Source organism: Neovison vison, chromosome 11 (assembly GCF_020171115.1).
Source record: "Neovison vison isolate M4711 chromosome 11, ASM_NN_V1, whole genome shotgun sequence".
NCBI classification, from domain to species: Eukaryota; Metazoa; Chordata; class Mammalia; order Carnivora; family Mustelidae; genus Neogale; species Neogale vison.
The window spans coordinates 127,526,870-127,543,390 of NC_058101.1; the positions used below are offsets into that span (position 1 = coordinate 127,526,870).

At 36.8% G+C, this 16,521-nt stretch overlaps 1 protein-coding gene across 4 annotated transcripts in view; it reads left to right on the plus strand.

Moving 5' to 3' along the window:
• The first annotated feature begins 6,973 nt into the window (after window positions 1-6,973).
• Window positions 6,974-16,521, plus strand: part of GRIA2 (glutamate ionotropic receptor AMPA type subunit 2) — a 169,354-nt gene continuing 159,806 nt past the window's right edge. Inside the window, exons 1-3 of one of the 4 annotated variants that reach the window (XM_044224687.1) lie at window positions 6,974-7,343; window positions 7,894-8,121; window positions 8,651-8,791. In XM_044224687.1, coding sequence (XP_044080622.1) covers window positions 8,034-8,121; window positions 8,651-8,791 — 229 coding nt within the window. In that variant the 5' untranslated portion in view covers window positions 6,974-7,343; window positions 7,894-8,033. Of the gene's footprint in view, window positions 7,344-7,652; window positions 8,122-8,650; window positions 8,792-16,521 lie in introns of those variants that run through there. The other 3 variants (XM_044224688.1, XM_044224686.1, XM_044224685.1) reach the window with 3 other exon arrangements.

Here is a 16,521-nt window from a genome sequence, read left to right on the forward strand (position 1 = left end):
ATAGGTTTTGGCATGCTCCCAACTACTGTAACCAACCACTAAGAATGAAGAAGGTGATTTGGCCAATCACAAAGATTTGAGGAACAACTAGAAACTTGGGCCAAGATGATTAACGAGGTTCATCTCCTACACAAGACCACTTCCTCAAGACTGAAATAGGTACCTGTTGGATTTCATGCAGAAACCAAAACAGACATTCAAGGAAAATGAAGAAACAGAGAAATGCATACCAAACAAAGGAACAAGATTAATTTCCAGAAACAGAAGTTAGTGAAAGGGAGATAAAGGATTTGTTTGATATAGAGTTTAAAAGAGTGGTCATTTAGATTGAATTGTGAAGAAATAGAAAATATGAACAGACCAATTATTACTAAAGAGATTGAATTAGTAATCAAAAATCTCCCAACACAGAAAAGTTTAAGACCAGATGGATTCTTTGGTGAATTCTACCAAATATTCAAAGAACAATACCAAGCCTCCTCAAAACAAAAGAGGAAGGAACACTTTCAAACTCATTTTACAAAAGCCAGGATTATCGTGGTACCAAAGCAGACAAGGACACTCCAAGAAAGAAACAATTTCTTGCCAATATCCCTAGTGAGCATAGATGCAAAACTTCTCAACAAAATATTAGCAAAGCAAATTCAATAGTACATTAAGAGTCATACACCATAATCAAGTGTGACTTGTTCTAGGGATGAAAGGAAGCAAGGTGCAACACCTGCAAAGAAATCAATAGGAAACACCACATTAACAAAATGAAGAATAAAAATCATATGATCATTTCAAAAGATGAAAAAGAAGTATTTGAAAAAATCATCATTTCATGATACAAACTCCCAACAGCCTGGGTGTTAGGGGGAACATACCTCAGTATAACAAAGATCATAAATGACAAGACTTCAGCTAGCATCATACTCAACAGTAAGATCAAGAATAAGACAAGGTTGCCTACCCTCACCACTTTTTTCAACACAGCACTGGAAGTCCTAGCCACACAATTGAAAGAAAGAAAGAAAGAAAGATAGAGGAAGGGAGAAAGAAAGAGAGAAAGGAGGGATGGAGGGAGGGAGAGAGTGAAGAAAGGAAAGAAGGAAGGAAGGAGAAAAAAACAGAGAAAGAAAAGAAATCAAAATGGGAAAGGAAGAAGTACAATTGATTCTCTTTACACATGACATAGTATTATATATAGAAAACACTAAGTCCCACCAAAAACCTGTTAGAACTAATAATTTCAGTAAAGTCATAGGATTCAAAATCAATATAAAAATAGTGTTTCTATAATCAACAAAGAACTATCAAAAAGAGAAATTAAGAAAATAATCCACTTTATAACAGCATCAAAAAGAATAAAATAACAAACACTTAATACTATAAAACTGATGAAAGAAATTGAAGAATATAAAATAAATGGAAAATGATTTTGTGCTCATGGATTGGAAGAATTAATATTATTAAAATGTCCATACTATCCAAAGTGATCTATAGATTCAGTGCAATCCCTATCAAAATTCCAATGGCGTTGTTCACAGAAATAGGAAAAAAATTCTAAAATTTACATGAAAGCAGAAAAGACCATGAGTAATCAAAACAATCTTCAGAAAAAACTTAGGTAGAGGCAGCATACTTCTTGATCTAAAACTATATTACAGGGCGCCTGGGTGGCTCAGTGGGTTAAGCCGCTGCCTTCGGCTCAGGTCATGATCTCAGGGTCCTGGGATCGAGTCCCGCATCGGGCTCTCTGCTCAGCAGGGAGCCTGCTTTCTCCTCCTTCTCTCTCTACCTGCCTCTCTGCCTACTTGTAATCTCTCTCTGTCAAATAAATAAGTAAAATCTTTAAAAAAAAACAAAAACAAAAAAAATAAAACTATATTACAAAGCTCTAGTAAACATAAAACATATGAAGTTGACATTAAAAACAGACACATAGGAAAAAAAGTAAAAACAAACAAATGAACAAAAGACCAGACACATGGAATAGAATAGAGAACCCAGAAATAAATCTATGTATATTGGGTTAATTAATTTTTGACAAAGGAGTCAAGAATATACCATAGGGAAAGGATATTTTCTGCAATAAACAGTATTTGGAAAACCAGATTGCCACATGCAAAAGAATGAAAGTGGACTCCAATATTACACCATACACAAAAATGAACTCAAAATGGATTAAAGACATGAAAATAAGACCTGAAAAATAAAACTCCTAGAAGAAAACAGGAGGTAAGTTCCTTGACATTGGTCTTGGAAATGATTTTTTTTTTTTTGACACCAAAAGCAAAAATAAGTAAGTAGGCCTACATCAAACTAAAAAGCATCTGCACAGCAAAGGGAAAGCATCAACAAAATGAAAAGGCAACCTATGGAATGGGAGAAGGTATTTGTAAATCATATATTTGATAATGGCTTAATATCCAAAACATACAAAGAACTTATTCATCACAATAGCAAAAACCAAAAATCTGAATAAAAACTGGGCCCAGGCTCTGAATAAACATTTTTCCAAAGAAGACATGCTGGTCTTGGCCAACTGGTACATGAAAAGGTGCGCAATATCACTAATCATCAGAGAAATGTAAATCAAAACTATGATGAGATATCACCTCTCATTTTTTGTTACAGCTAGTATTAAAAAGATAAGAGATAACAAATGTTGGCAAGGAAGTGAAGAAAAGGGAACCATTGTATACTGTTGGTGGGAATGTAAACTGATACAACTATTACAGAAAACAGTATGAAGATTTCTCAAGAAATTAAAAATAGAGCTACCATATGATCTGGCAATCCCACCTTTGGGTGTGTATGCAGAAGAAATGAAACCATTATCTTGAAGAGACACCAGTACTTCCATGTTCATTGCAGCATTATTCATACTAGCCAAGGTATGAAAGAAATCCAAGTGTCTGTCATTGCATGAATGAATTAAAAAAGTACTATATATGAGATATATATATCATATGTATTATATATATGATGACATAATATTATTCAACCTTGATATGAATGAATCTGGAGGACATTATGTTAATTGGAATAAGCTAAACAGAGAAAAACAAATACTGTATGGTATCACTGATATGTGGAATCTTAAAAAAAAAAAAAGTCAAACTCATAGTCATAGAAACAGAGTAGAAAAGTAGTTGCCTGGGACTGGAAGGTGGGAATATAGGGAGAGGTGGTAAAGGGAAGCAAATATTCAATTTTAAGATAAACAAGGTCTGAGGATTAATGTATAAGATAATGACTATAGTTGATAACACTGTAGTGTATAATTGAAATATGTTAAGAGAGTGCAACTTAAATGTTCTCACAAGAAAAAAAGGATAAATATGTGAAGTGATAGATATGTTAATTAACTAGTTGGAGTAATCCTTTAACAATGAAATGAAAACATATATCAAGAAACCACACTGTGCATGCTAAATATCTTAATTTTATTTGTCAATTATAACTCAATAAAGTTGAAAATTAAAATTAAAAAAAGTATTCCCCTTACTACATCCCCACTGCACACCTATCTATAACCTTTACTTCACTCAGTTCACGTGTTAGCATTTGCTGACTCCCTCTTCCCCAAGCTTCAACATAAAATGTGAATTATAGATTCCTCTTTGTTTCACCATATTATCTTAACCATATGCTTACTTGTTTCATTTCTTACTGCCCTTCTCCCACTGTCTTCATCATTTGCATACTTGAATGAAGTCTGGGAATCTCCTGAGAAAAGTTTCTGTTGGGTCATCTTCTTATCCAGTGTCAACCACAGTATTTGGAATATAGTGGTTTCTCAAACTTTATTGAATTAATGAATGAATTGAAACACTGTTTTCAACAAATATTCCTGGTACAGGATTGTTATCTATTAGGGTAAAATTCATTAAAATCCATATAATCAAAGCTCACAAACAACCTAAAAGGAAAACTACTTCTTTTCATTTTTAGACATTCTAAATTTGTTTCTAAAAAAGGGACAAAAGCCTAACTTACTAACTTTAGACATATATTCTGGATTATGTAGTTGATCTTATTGAAACAATGATTTAAAATTTTGTTGCATAAAAGAAAAGAATGTTGTCTCAATCTGGAAAAACTATTAACATTGATGTTATTATTTATTTTAATTAAAGAATTGAAACTTCTATTTGTAGTCTATTTACATTTGCTTGTTCTCAGCCAGTGGGGTCTCGTGTCTGGAACCAGGGTTCCTTCTGCAGAAAGTGCAGTTTTTTCTATCTTTTGCTGAAAAAGCATGGACCCTTTCTCCTTTCTATTGTTGCATTGTACCCAAGCTTTTCCGATGTCCTACATTTTCACAGTTCCAGAAGATCAACAGGAAGAAAGGCGATGATCTTCATGTTGGCGAGACTTTGTCACTAGGAACTATGGCACTGATCTATAATCCACTTCTGATAATGAAATCAGCTAAATTTTGCTCTATCAGTTGTTTAAATATTATCACACCCTTCCTCACACACAATGATTTTCCTTTATGCAAAGCTTTTTATTATGGAATAAAAATTAAAACTGTGCAGATTGCATAGGATATATAAGATCCTTAAGCATTTTAAAGAAGATTTAAAAGGGAAATTATTGTTTTGCGTGTTGAGACAAAGATTAAGTGAAATAGAAATTGAATTTTTACATATAATATTTGTTTGAGAAAGTCTTAATGCTAAAAGTTATATTTAAACACAAACATAAAGGAACAGCAGTAACAACCAACCAAGCAAACAAATGACAGAGTGGGTAGTATTTTTATTTCTTCCATGTTTTAATGTAAGTTACCTTGCTTTAGGAAACAATACTTATGGATAATTACCAAAATTGAACAGCAGAGGGCAGAAAATAGCAAATTCTGTTTTTTGAGGGAAGGCTACTCTATTCACCTATAGATCTAATAGTTTTTTTTATTGATTTATTACTGAACAATTAGAGATATATTCTTGAAGTGAGAAGTTTCTAAGTAATCAAAATAAATTCTAGTCGTTTTCATTAATTTTCATAACTACTTAGTTCAGGCAATTTAAATTGATTACATTTATATTGACAGTATTCTATGCTTAAAAATATAAGCTGTATAAACACTATAGCAAATTAGAAGGAGTTCTATGAACGGTGATATAATGATATTAACATTTCAGGAAATGTAAACAGGTATGTTGTGAAATGTACATACATAACAGCCTTGTGAAACACACATTAATAGAATAACAGTTGAATTACAAGTAATACCTACTAAAATTTTTATTTCTGTTTTCTATGTGAAATATAACTTGTCATTAAACAGTAATATTTGACCTGGGTTCTTATAGTATTTGCTAGGGAAAATGATCTATGATTCAGCAAATTCTTACTTTATATCATTTGCTTTTATAGAATGTAATTCAGTTATTTTGAGTTCATCTTTGCCTTGAATTTGAAATAGATTAGTACGAAAATGGTTTTTGAAACATTTTTTAAAGAAAAATTCAATTTACATTGATCTACACTTTAAACACCGTTTCTCCACATTTAAGCTCCTTTATCTCTCCTTCATTCCAAGTTATTTTGTATGAAACTGAAGTTCTTGTGGAAAAAACTGGATGGAAGAAAAAATAAAATAGCTGGAAAAGAATTTTTTTTATTTTTCTCTGAGAAATTATTTATTCATTTATTTATATTTTATATATACTTCATATATTTCAAATAGGGAATAATAGCAGATCATTTTTGGTGCCTTATATCACAACTAATGATTGACTAGATAAGATTAACTTTTCTTTATATTATAAATTTGGATATATTTTTATTTATATCTCTTTTACTATTTTTATCCTTATTTAATTTTTAATAAGCTACATACATTTAATTCACAGGGCCTGTTTTATATACAGTGAATTTCTTAACTGACTGAAATAAATTCTTGGTCTATGACCATATCACCTTGAACGCACCCGATCTCGTCTGAAGTAAATTCTTGGTGATAAAATTGAGAGGTATTTTTACAAGGTATTTTACTAAACTCAGTACTAGATTATGGATATTTCACTTTCTGGTTTAGGAATAAATATGTAAAATCAAAAGCAGGGGAAGACCATAACTTGGTATCACAAAGTTATAGGATTTGAGAGCCATAGAGGCCACTTTGCCCATCTTTTTCATTTCTAAAATGGAGAAATCAAGCCCAGGAATGATTAAGGGGCAAGTGTGAGTTAACAGTTAACAAAGAGGTTGTTGGAATGATATTAGTCTGATAATGCACAGGAAGGCAGCATGGTAGGTTAACACTTAGCATTCTGAAATATTAGCAAATTAATCCTTTAGTATTGTGGGCTCCAATCTACTGCCTTCTGGAAACAGTCCCTTATACTCAACCTTTCTTTATTTCTTTGTTTAAACCCAAAAAAACATAAAACTTAAGAATTTCTGAGGCAGCAGAAGGAATTGCCAGAGCAGGTTTCCAGGCAACTGCTTGGCAAGCAGTGAGAAGTGCATAAATTCCATAGGGGGAAGTCTAGTCTTAGATCCTCCCCATCAACTCCCTTCCCACTAACTTTTAATCCCTAACCTCATTTTTCTTTCGCAGTGGTCTTAAGCTCATGGGTTTAAAGTGATGAAAACTTAGCTTACTTCCTTTGAGCTGTGATTTCTCAAAACTCAGGGTCATAACCGGTGGGATTTCCAGTTTCTCACTACGTTCCTGGGAAAGACTGTGCATCTCAACGCCCTTTCTAGACTCACTTCATCTTTTTCTTTCTCCTACGAGCCTTTCCTTGATACGGAGTCTTCTGCTTTCAGTAAAGAAAGGGCTTCTAAAGAGTCAAGTCTACCTGTCTTTACTATAAGAGGGACTCTGCAGTGAAGACTGTGAGACCTGCGCTCGGCTGGCTCTGCAAGCTGGCATTAACTTCCAATAGAACACACTATAAAGATGGAACGTCCATGCAAAGTATTTCTAAGATTCAATCTTGATCTCCTCCCATGTGTCTCTAGCCTTTAAAGAAAGAATGTGGGTTTTTTACCCCTGGATGCTGGCTACATCACATTTAGCAAAACTTCACGATTTTGGAACAGTTTCTTCGATGGGTATTTTGTTTTCTTGTTTGCTTTTTGGCTGGGTCAGGTGAGGTGGATGATAGCTTTTCTACATTGCTAGATGAGTTTTCACAGGCAAGAGAAAATGAAAATAAAAATTAATGAATGAAAAAATGAAAAAAAAATTGAATGTAAAACAGCACGGCCTGGTGAGAAAATGCTTCACCGGCAACAATTAAGAATTCGGCTTCTGCACAGCAGCCGGAAATCAGCTTTGCTGCGTTTGGTCCAGGCTGGAGCATCTCCGCGGCAGCTGCGGCGGCACAAAGGTAGCACGAGGCTGGGGGGGTGGGGGTGGGGGGTGGCGCTGTCCTCGGTGCTGAAAAGGCAGAGCGCTCGGTGGGCGCGACAGCTCGCGAGACCCGAGGTGTATCCCTGTGGTAGCGGCTGCCCAGCTCTGAGCTGCGCTTCTTCAGCGCCGCGCTCGCGACGCTGCCGGGGCAGTGCGGGGTGCGGGGTGCGGGGGAGGGGTTGGACGCGCGCGCCAGCAGCCTGCCGCGAGTCGCGCACGCGCGCCCGGGACTGCCTGCTCTTCTGTGACTTGCGTGTGTGTGTGTGTGTGTGTGTGTGTGTTCGCGCGCGCGGGCGCGCGCGTGTGTGAGACAGAGGGGAGAGGGAGAAGAGAGCGCGAGAGAGGGTGAGTGTGTGTGAGTGCATGGGAGGGTGCTGAATATTCCAAGACACTGGAACCACAGCGGCAGCTCCGCTGAAAACTGCATCCAGCCAGTCCTCCGGACTTCGGGAGCAGGGACAGGGCGCAGGGCATCAACAGCCACCAGCAGAACCTGGGAAATAGGAATTCTTCTGCCTCCACTTCAGGTTTTTAGCAGCTTGGTGCTAAATTGCTGTCTCAAAATGCAGAGGACCTAATTTGCTGAGGAAAACCGCCAAGGAAGAAAGAGGAGGAAAAGGAAAAAAAAAAAAGGGGGTATTTTGTGGATGCTCTACTTTTCTTGGAAATGCAAAAGATTATGCATATATCTGTCCTCCTTTCTCCTGTTTTATGGGGACTGATTTTTGGTGTCTCTTCTAACAGCATACAGATAGGTAGGTACCCTTTGTGCTCTGCTTTTGAATGTGTATAATTTGGTGGTAATCTTTGTTCACAGTGGACAAATTAATTCATGTCATGTAGACTTATGTCATACCTTGACTGCATTCCAGATTTAAACTGCCTAGAATATACATGTTTTTCTTAGCATGAAGCAAAGGGAAAAGGCTATGGTTTTGGTGCAATAGAGGAAAAGGTGTTCTCATTTCTGATCCCCAAATTTTATTAATTCTGCCTTAACATTTTCCTGTTTGTTCAGATCCTCTAGGGGGTATAAATGCAAAGCTTGTGGTTACCAGGGAAGGCTAACGTTTCTGGCCACCTACCTTGCCCTCAGACTCTCATCTGTGTCTTGACCCCTTAGCTACCATTAGGAGATCAGCTCCCCGCTGCCCAAGTCCCTTGATGTGTTTATTCGGCCTATTAGCGAGAATAAGAGACTCCCGGGCTGTTGGGCTCTAGCGGGTTCCCCTCCTTTCCTTCCCTGGCACTGACACTGTTCTGCTTGGTGTTTGTTCTTTGCAGGGGGGCTATTTCCCAGGGGCGCCGATCAGGAATACAGTGCATTTCGGGTAGGGATGGTTCAGTTTTCCACTTCGGAGTTCAGACTGACTCCCCACATCGACAATTTGGAGGTAGCAAACAGCTTCGCAGTCACTAATGCTTGTAAGTAATGAATATTCATGTCTTTTGGATGCCGCACGAGGAGCGCCCGCGAGTGTGGAGTGGTGTGTGTGTGTGCTTCTGTGTGTCAGTGTGTGGGTGTGAGTGACTGCACACGCGCGTGCGTGTGACGGCGTAAGGAGAAAGTGGCTGCAATCTCGGGGACCCCCGCTGGCGGGGGTTGTTGGGTGAAGAGGGAGCAAAAGGCATTGAAGAGTGTGCGCACTAGGAAAGTGGGGTGGGGACTGGAGCTGGAGGGGGCTTCCTTAGGTTCTGGGGATTTTAGCTTATCTTGAGTGCTTCAAGAGAAGCCCTCTTTGCCGGTCCCCCCTCCACGCCCCCCCCCCCGCCTGCGCGGCTGGTGGTACCTTGACCATAGAGAGCACGGTTATCGCTGGGCGCACAGTCAGGCTGCTGGGTAGATCCCATGGGGACTGCCAGAGCCCAACCGCCACCCCGGCAGCTGCACTCCTCTCTAGACCTCGGATTTAAATCCACAGGCCCAGCTCGTGTTCATCGTATGGGCCCCGCGAGCCCTGTATTACCCGCTTCGACGGGACAAGTTAAAATGGTTCTGGAGTTGGGTTCGGGGTTGTTACATAACGCCCACCCGAGGGGCGCGGCGAGGCGCGGCTAGAAGCGACGCTGACGCAGGCCCACTGCCGGCCGGGTCCGGTAGAGGTGGAGGGGGAGCGCTGTCAATTTCTCGGTGCTCCGCGGAGCCTCAGCCTAAGTTGAAGGGGGTCATTCTGCGGTGGGCGCCGCGATGAGCTCGTCGGCCGGGTGCGCGTGGTTCTCAGGTAGCAGGGACCAGCAAAGGCCGTGAGAGGAGAAAGACCCGAAAGCAGCTGGATCCGGCCGAGTTTGGAAATCTGAAGAAGTCGCCGATCAGCCATTTTAGTGTTTGCATTATCCGTGTTATTCCTACCACTCCGCTCAGGCTTCCAGGACATGCGATGAAGCTCTGTCAAGGCTTCATGCAAAGTAAGAGATAGAATCCAAGCCATTAAGTTTCTAAAAGGTTCAATGGAGAGGCTCGCGGTCTCCTGTCCCGCCGCTCCCGCCCCTGCGACGGCCGTGGGCAGTGCAGCCGCCTCCACTGTACCTTCCAGCCCTCTTCCCAGCCGCTGCCATCATTTCCTGCCGACCGGGTTGGGAGATTCATTCCTGCCTTAATGTTCGCAGTTTTTATTAAATAGTTAACAGTTTCGGGGGGTGGGTCGCAGATGGCTCACCTTCCACTTTGGCCACAGTGTAGAGGAGCCAGCGGAAAATTACCACAGAAAAAGCCCAACTGCAGTGTTCCACATTAGGCAAACTGGTTGTCATCTCAATTCCCCATACTGACCCTTAATCATATATTCGATAGGTTAGCTCGAGTATGATATCAGGAACAACATCAACTCATTTTGAAACTACCACCGCTTGGATGAAGAAATGGAATAATTTGCGTTCACTTGTAGAACAGGGGCATTATTATGGTTGTGTTAGGTGTCTAGAATCCAATTTTTTATAAAGAAACTATTTAGAAAGACTTCAGTGCCAAATGTTTCCTTCAAATGTTGATACCAAAGGAGAGAAGAAACTGAAGCTATGAGCGTGCAGGGAGAAATTGAGAGAGCGAGACCTAAAGTGGATTTGCAGGTTAAAAAAAAAAAATTCCGTAGAAGAATATTAAGAAATTTCAGTACATACATACATAGAAAGAAGCCGCTGTAGTTTCATTATTGAGGATTTTTATACTTGACCTATTAACCGACCAGATTTAGGTTATTTATTTGATTTGATATCAAATTTCTATTTTTTCCCTGAATTATGAGTTTAACCCATGCCTGTGCTAAGTATCTAACTGTATGTAATTGTACAGTAGTGTGAAAATGCTTTGAAAAGTAATGAAATTAAGGCAAGACTGATTGTTAGGAGTATGTAGATTCCTAAAACACTGTGAAAGTGATCGACAGGTACACTTTTGAAAATGGTCCACGTTTGAGAAGTGCACTCATTGGTGAAAATAGCGAGAGGGTCTGACAGAAAATAACAGATATGTCCACTGAACAAAATGAATATTCCTTGATTCTAAGAGATGTTGTATGACTGTGCTGGAGCTTTGTAAAGAATAAAGCTTATTTTGGTTTAGATTAGGTGACTAGTTTTAGGTCTTCCATCTCAATATTTTTTAATAGATTTATTTTTAATATAAATTGTATTGAAATAAGTTATGCAGACAGAATATATATGTATTAGTACATATATAACTCCTTGAATTTCCACAGAATGAATACATCCATGGCACCTGAATTTCATCAAACACACACACACACACACACCATTTAATTTGTTTGACAACACTTCTGAGAGTTGGGGAAAATGAAATCTTCATTTTGTACGGATTTTTTTTGTTTTTCTCAGAAAACGAATCTGAAATAAAAATGCGTATCTACAGATCCCAAAATTACTCTTCCATAGGTTACTATCCTAAGACACTAAAACAAATTGTGGTGAGCAACTGAATGCCTTTTTAAGTTTCGCATGTGCCACTCCCATGTTGTAAGTAATCTTACTGATTGCTAAAGAGAACTAATGTGACATTGTTGTACAAAGGAGACACATTGGTTAGAATTTTCTGGAGTTGACATTGAGTCATTAACTGGGTAATTACTTCACATTTGTGACTCAGTTTCTTCATTCCCTTAGGAATTTCACAATCTAGAGCTTGTAAAATGAACTGGAGTGTTCATAGTCTTCTTCATTTCTTTTTGTTTTGTCAAGGGCAGGAGAAGAACTTGAAATTAGTTTAACTCTTTATGTTCATGTAAACTACAACCATGAAGTCAATAGTCAAGAAATGAATGGAAATCTCTGATCTCAAAATTGTCAAGATGAGTTTTGATCATTTTAACCCTTCTCAAGGTTTTTCTCCTATGCTTAGCCTTTGTTTTGCTTGCTTTTTCAGTCAGGGAAGTCCATGATTCTTTACTATATGAAGTGGAAGCAGAAGCACCAAATGTGTTGACAGCCAAAAACAAAATGACTTCCTTTCATTTTCTCCAGAAATCTAAGGAATTCTGGTCTTTAACTCCATTATTAAAACATGTATCATCATCAGTCAATTTTCATAAAGTAGCTTGTTGTTTTACCTAGTTTAAAAATCTCATAGAGTTAAATGTATATATTAAGAAAGTGGAGTTTTATAATGTAGTAATATAATTGCTAGGTAGAAAAGAAATTAGTTTACTAATATAGTTTTATTCTTGAGATAAAGGAACTCATTTGGAAATGTCTAGGTTGACATTGATTTACAGATCTAGCTCTGTTCACCAAATGGGTTAAGGTTATGCAAATGAAGTGAAGTCATTATATTGTCAACTGGGTAAAATGACTGCTGTGCAGGGCACCAGCTCCCACATCCTTCCCTTTTGCAGTCACAGTGGGATAAGGAAAGTACCTGTTCCCATTTGTTTCCATGGGTACCTGAGGAAATAAAGATGGGTTTCTAATTCTTTTTTTCTTTCTGACTCTCCCCCTCCTCCATCCTCCTTTCCTTTCCTCCTTCTCTTTCTTCTTAGCTAGAGATGGTACTAAGATTTTTATTTTTTCCTGAAAGCTGTTAAAAACATGAACCTTTAATATGAGAAAATATGAACCATAAAACCAGGAAAAAAAAAAAGACTATCATCTGGTGTGTTCAACGATTCAGACTAGTGATGGCTTCAAGAATTCTTCTCTCCCTCCCTCCTTCCTCTCCAAATTCCCTCCCTTCCTTCCTACCCTCCCTCCCTCTTTCCTTCTTTCCTTCCTTCTCTCCTCCCTCCCTTCCTTCTTTCTTTCCTTCTTCCCTGCTTTCCACTTCCTCCCTTCCTTCCTTCTTTCCTTCTTCCTCCCTCCCCCCTTTCTTCCCACCTCTCTTTCCTTCTCTCCTCCCTCTCTTCCTTCTTTCTTTCCTTCCCTCCCTCCTCCTCCCTCCCTTTCTTCTCTCTTCCCTCCCTCCCTTCCTTCCTTCCTATCTCCCTGCCTTTCTCCGTTCTTTCCCTCCCTCCTTCCTCCATTCCTTCCTTCCTTCCCTACTTTCTTCATTCTTTCAGTGTTTATTGAATGCCTTCTGGTTGTCGGAGAATAAATGAATACTTTTCTCTTAGAACTTCATTTCTTTTTTTCTAATCTTTCCCTTCTGTACTGTTTTGAAAAGTTTTCAAAGTCTTATAAACCTTGAGGCCTTCAGTGTGCCTGGCCACCATCGTCTTGTCTAAGAACCTTTGAGGATGTAAAGATATTCTAATTGTTCTTATACAAAAGCAATGTATTACAGAAACTCAGATATTTTTGAAAATAATAAATTCGATTTTGTTATATGTGTACACACCATTTATTGTATATAGCTAACAAAATAGCAGATTTTAGGAAAACACTAAATATTTTCACATTCTCAAAAAATTTAATAAAGTAGTACACTGCTCATTACCAAAATTTCTTTAGAACAAAACTGTCTAAAGTAGGTACAAACATGAATATTGGATCCCATAGGGCTTTAGAATGAAAATTTTTGAACATTAAATTTCCTCTTCAAAATCCTATTTCTTTTCATGAATGACTTTGACAAATTATTATTGGCTTATTTTTAAATAATTTAATAATTTTATAATTCAATTCTATAAAATAAATTATAAAAATATTTAAAGAAATAACAGATAAAAATCTATTTTTTCTCTAAGCCAGCAGATGGGGATGTTGGAGAAAATATTGTTCTTTCATAAAACTGTTGCACACACTAAATACCTTTTGAAACATTGTAAACACATTTATTTAGGGAAATTAAAAAAATACATAAATGACATTTACTTTGAAAAACTTTCTTTAAAATGCTCTTTGAAAAAGAACGTTGAAAAAGGACTTTGTTTTATAAACAAAGTGCCTTTGATTTTATATAGATTAACTTGAATATCTTCATAAAATTGATTAATATAATAATTAATACAGGCATTCAGAGACAGGATTGATAAATGCTCTCAGAAGAGAGAAAGTTCTAAAATTTTATTTTATTTGTTTTTTTTAACCTTGATTCATCGGATATCATTTTTAAGGTGTATTTCTTATCATTGAGCTTTCACTGTGAATTATTGAAATTCTATATCTGTGTTCACTGAATTTTAATTCACGTTTGCTACACCTTTATTGCATTTTGCATGAATGCAACTGTATGTATGTATATGTGTGAGCATGTATATGTTTGCGTATAGTTAGAGATGGGCTATCGTGTCTTGTCATTTTTATTGAGGCAATTACTAAAAACCTGGAGTTACCAACATATGTAAAAAATTCACAAAACTAGAATCAACTTGGATGCTATTAAGCCAAAATGAGAATTCATGGTGTGAAGAAAACCATGAATACATGTACCAGAACACAGTACCTTACACCTGGTGGTGTAAATATTGTTATAGTCAGTTGGAGGTTACAAAGAAATAGCTCCTGATATGTAAGAATATTTAATTTGTCATTAGGTTTTTGTAGTTAAACTTTCATACTTCACTCATCACTGGAGAATTTCAAGAAAATGTTACATTATACTAAACAGAAATCAAAGAATCACATCAGTTGGCACATTCTATTTTAGGATAAGAGAAATTAAGTATTTAGATAAAAAATACTATATGAAATGATAGAAACTTAAGAAGAATTTATCCCTGTGCTACTCCTTTTTGAGGGCTTGCAGGCTTAACCTGCTGACTCAAGAGGTATGGAGCATTTCCGTTTTACATCAAACCTTTAAAGTGATAAGGTCATTGCACTGTGACATTATGACAATAGAATGCTGATTCATGCTCAGACCTCAGATCCTCACACAAACTCTTCCAGTAACACCATAAAAACTTTTGAACTTCCCCTAGGGCCCCCCAAATTTTAAGGAGGGCTTAAAAGTGCAGTTGTTTCCTAATTATCCCAGCATGTATTGCTGTATAATTGTTTTCAGAGAATATGGTTTTTTCCTTCCTCTTCCTCTCTTCCTCCTCTTTGTCCTCCCCCTTTTAAAAAAGCCAATGGAGAAAATATGCAGAGCAAATGCAGGAAATAAAATTTAAATTTAAATAGAGGTTTTTTTTTTTTTTTCCTTAAGTGAACAAAGGGTATATTACACAGAGCTAAAATCTTGTATTTGATTTAAACATTTTATTGGGATGGTAATGGCCACTGGATAAATTATGTTTCCTTTCTTTTTTTTTTTTAAACTGGATTCTACTGAAGTTTCCATAGATATTATTAAAATATTAGCTCTTTTTATGGCAATTTTCTGCCAAAATTTCTGAGATTTTTTTCTAATGCTTTGAGTAACGAATTGTCAAAAACCTCTTATATGACTAGGTCTCTTCAATACAATAAGATAATTAGTTGTTGAATTCAAAGTTAAAATTTCAAAATCCCCCCTGATTTAAAACATTTCAAACATCAAAATGTTTTTCAAAGCTGATTTTTCTAATTTGGGGAAAAAGAAAAGACGAATGTGGTTCTCACCGTGGTGTTAAGAATCTGACACCTATTATTTTTCAGTACTATTCATTTTGTCATTTTTGATAAGGTTAATTTATAGAATGAACTCATTTAAAAATTAACTTGGGTAATGAAAATGTGGCTTTCTCAAAGGAGGCAGGATCATGTCATAATTGTCTTTGTATCCTTCAGAAACCCTAGTCTAGTTTCTAGTGCACTGAGGGACTTAATGAGTATTTATCTACTAGACACATTTAATATTATAGCAGATTTTCTTATTACAGAATTATACTTTTTAAAGTCAGAATTTTTCTTTTCCTCTCCATTTTGGATTCAAAAGAAACAGTTTCCTTGGTGTCTGCCTCATATCCTATTTAGATTGAGGTGTAATATATTTTTTATTTTCATCTACAGGCTAAATATGTTCAACGTTATCATCTTTATTCCTTAAGATACATTGCTATAGGTGAAAGCGGTTTATTGAAGATAGTAGAATACACACTTTAAAGAGGATTTACAAATGCTGCTCGGGTGAGGCCAAAGCCAAGTTGCTAGTGTTTGGAATGAGAGTCCGTTATGAGGGCCCTGAGAGTTATGGGTGTGCTCAGCTTCCATTTTAGTTTTGGATTTTTCTCAAAATGTGACTATACATATTCCTTGAATGGCCACAAGATTGTCATTCTCCCCCCTTCCCCCAGAAGATAATACACCACAATTTTCTGTGTTTATCTTTTCATGCAAATTTTTTAAGAAGTACATAAAACTTATAAAAACTTATAAAATTATAAGTTTTTTTCTTTTAGCAGATATCTCAGAATGAGGAGTTTATGGACACAGTTCTTGTTGTGTACCAGTTGCTCTAATATTTGTGCTAATGTGTACATTTTTTTATATGCATGCTTTCTTTTTTTCACCTTTAGGATTTATTTTCCAGTAATTTAGTTATGTCCCTTTTTTATCCTATGCATCATTTGCTTCAGCAAAAATCTCTCAACTTTTTATTACAGTCTTACAGTTTTTGTACACTAACTAACTTACTGAAAAAATCATTTGAAATGCTTACTATTGATTTGTAGCTTAAGGTTAAAGACAATTTTAAAGTTGAGAGCCTTGATGTTTATAAGTGTCTTCAACTGGATAGAACAATTAGATTTGGGAGAATACAGATTCATTATAGGAAGGAAATTTATAAAGAAATAGTTTCTTAGATGAGTTTAATTTTCATATCTTTTCACATTTCTCAAATTAAT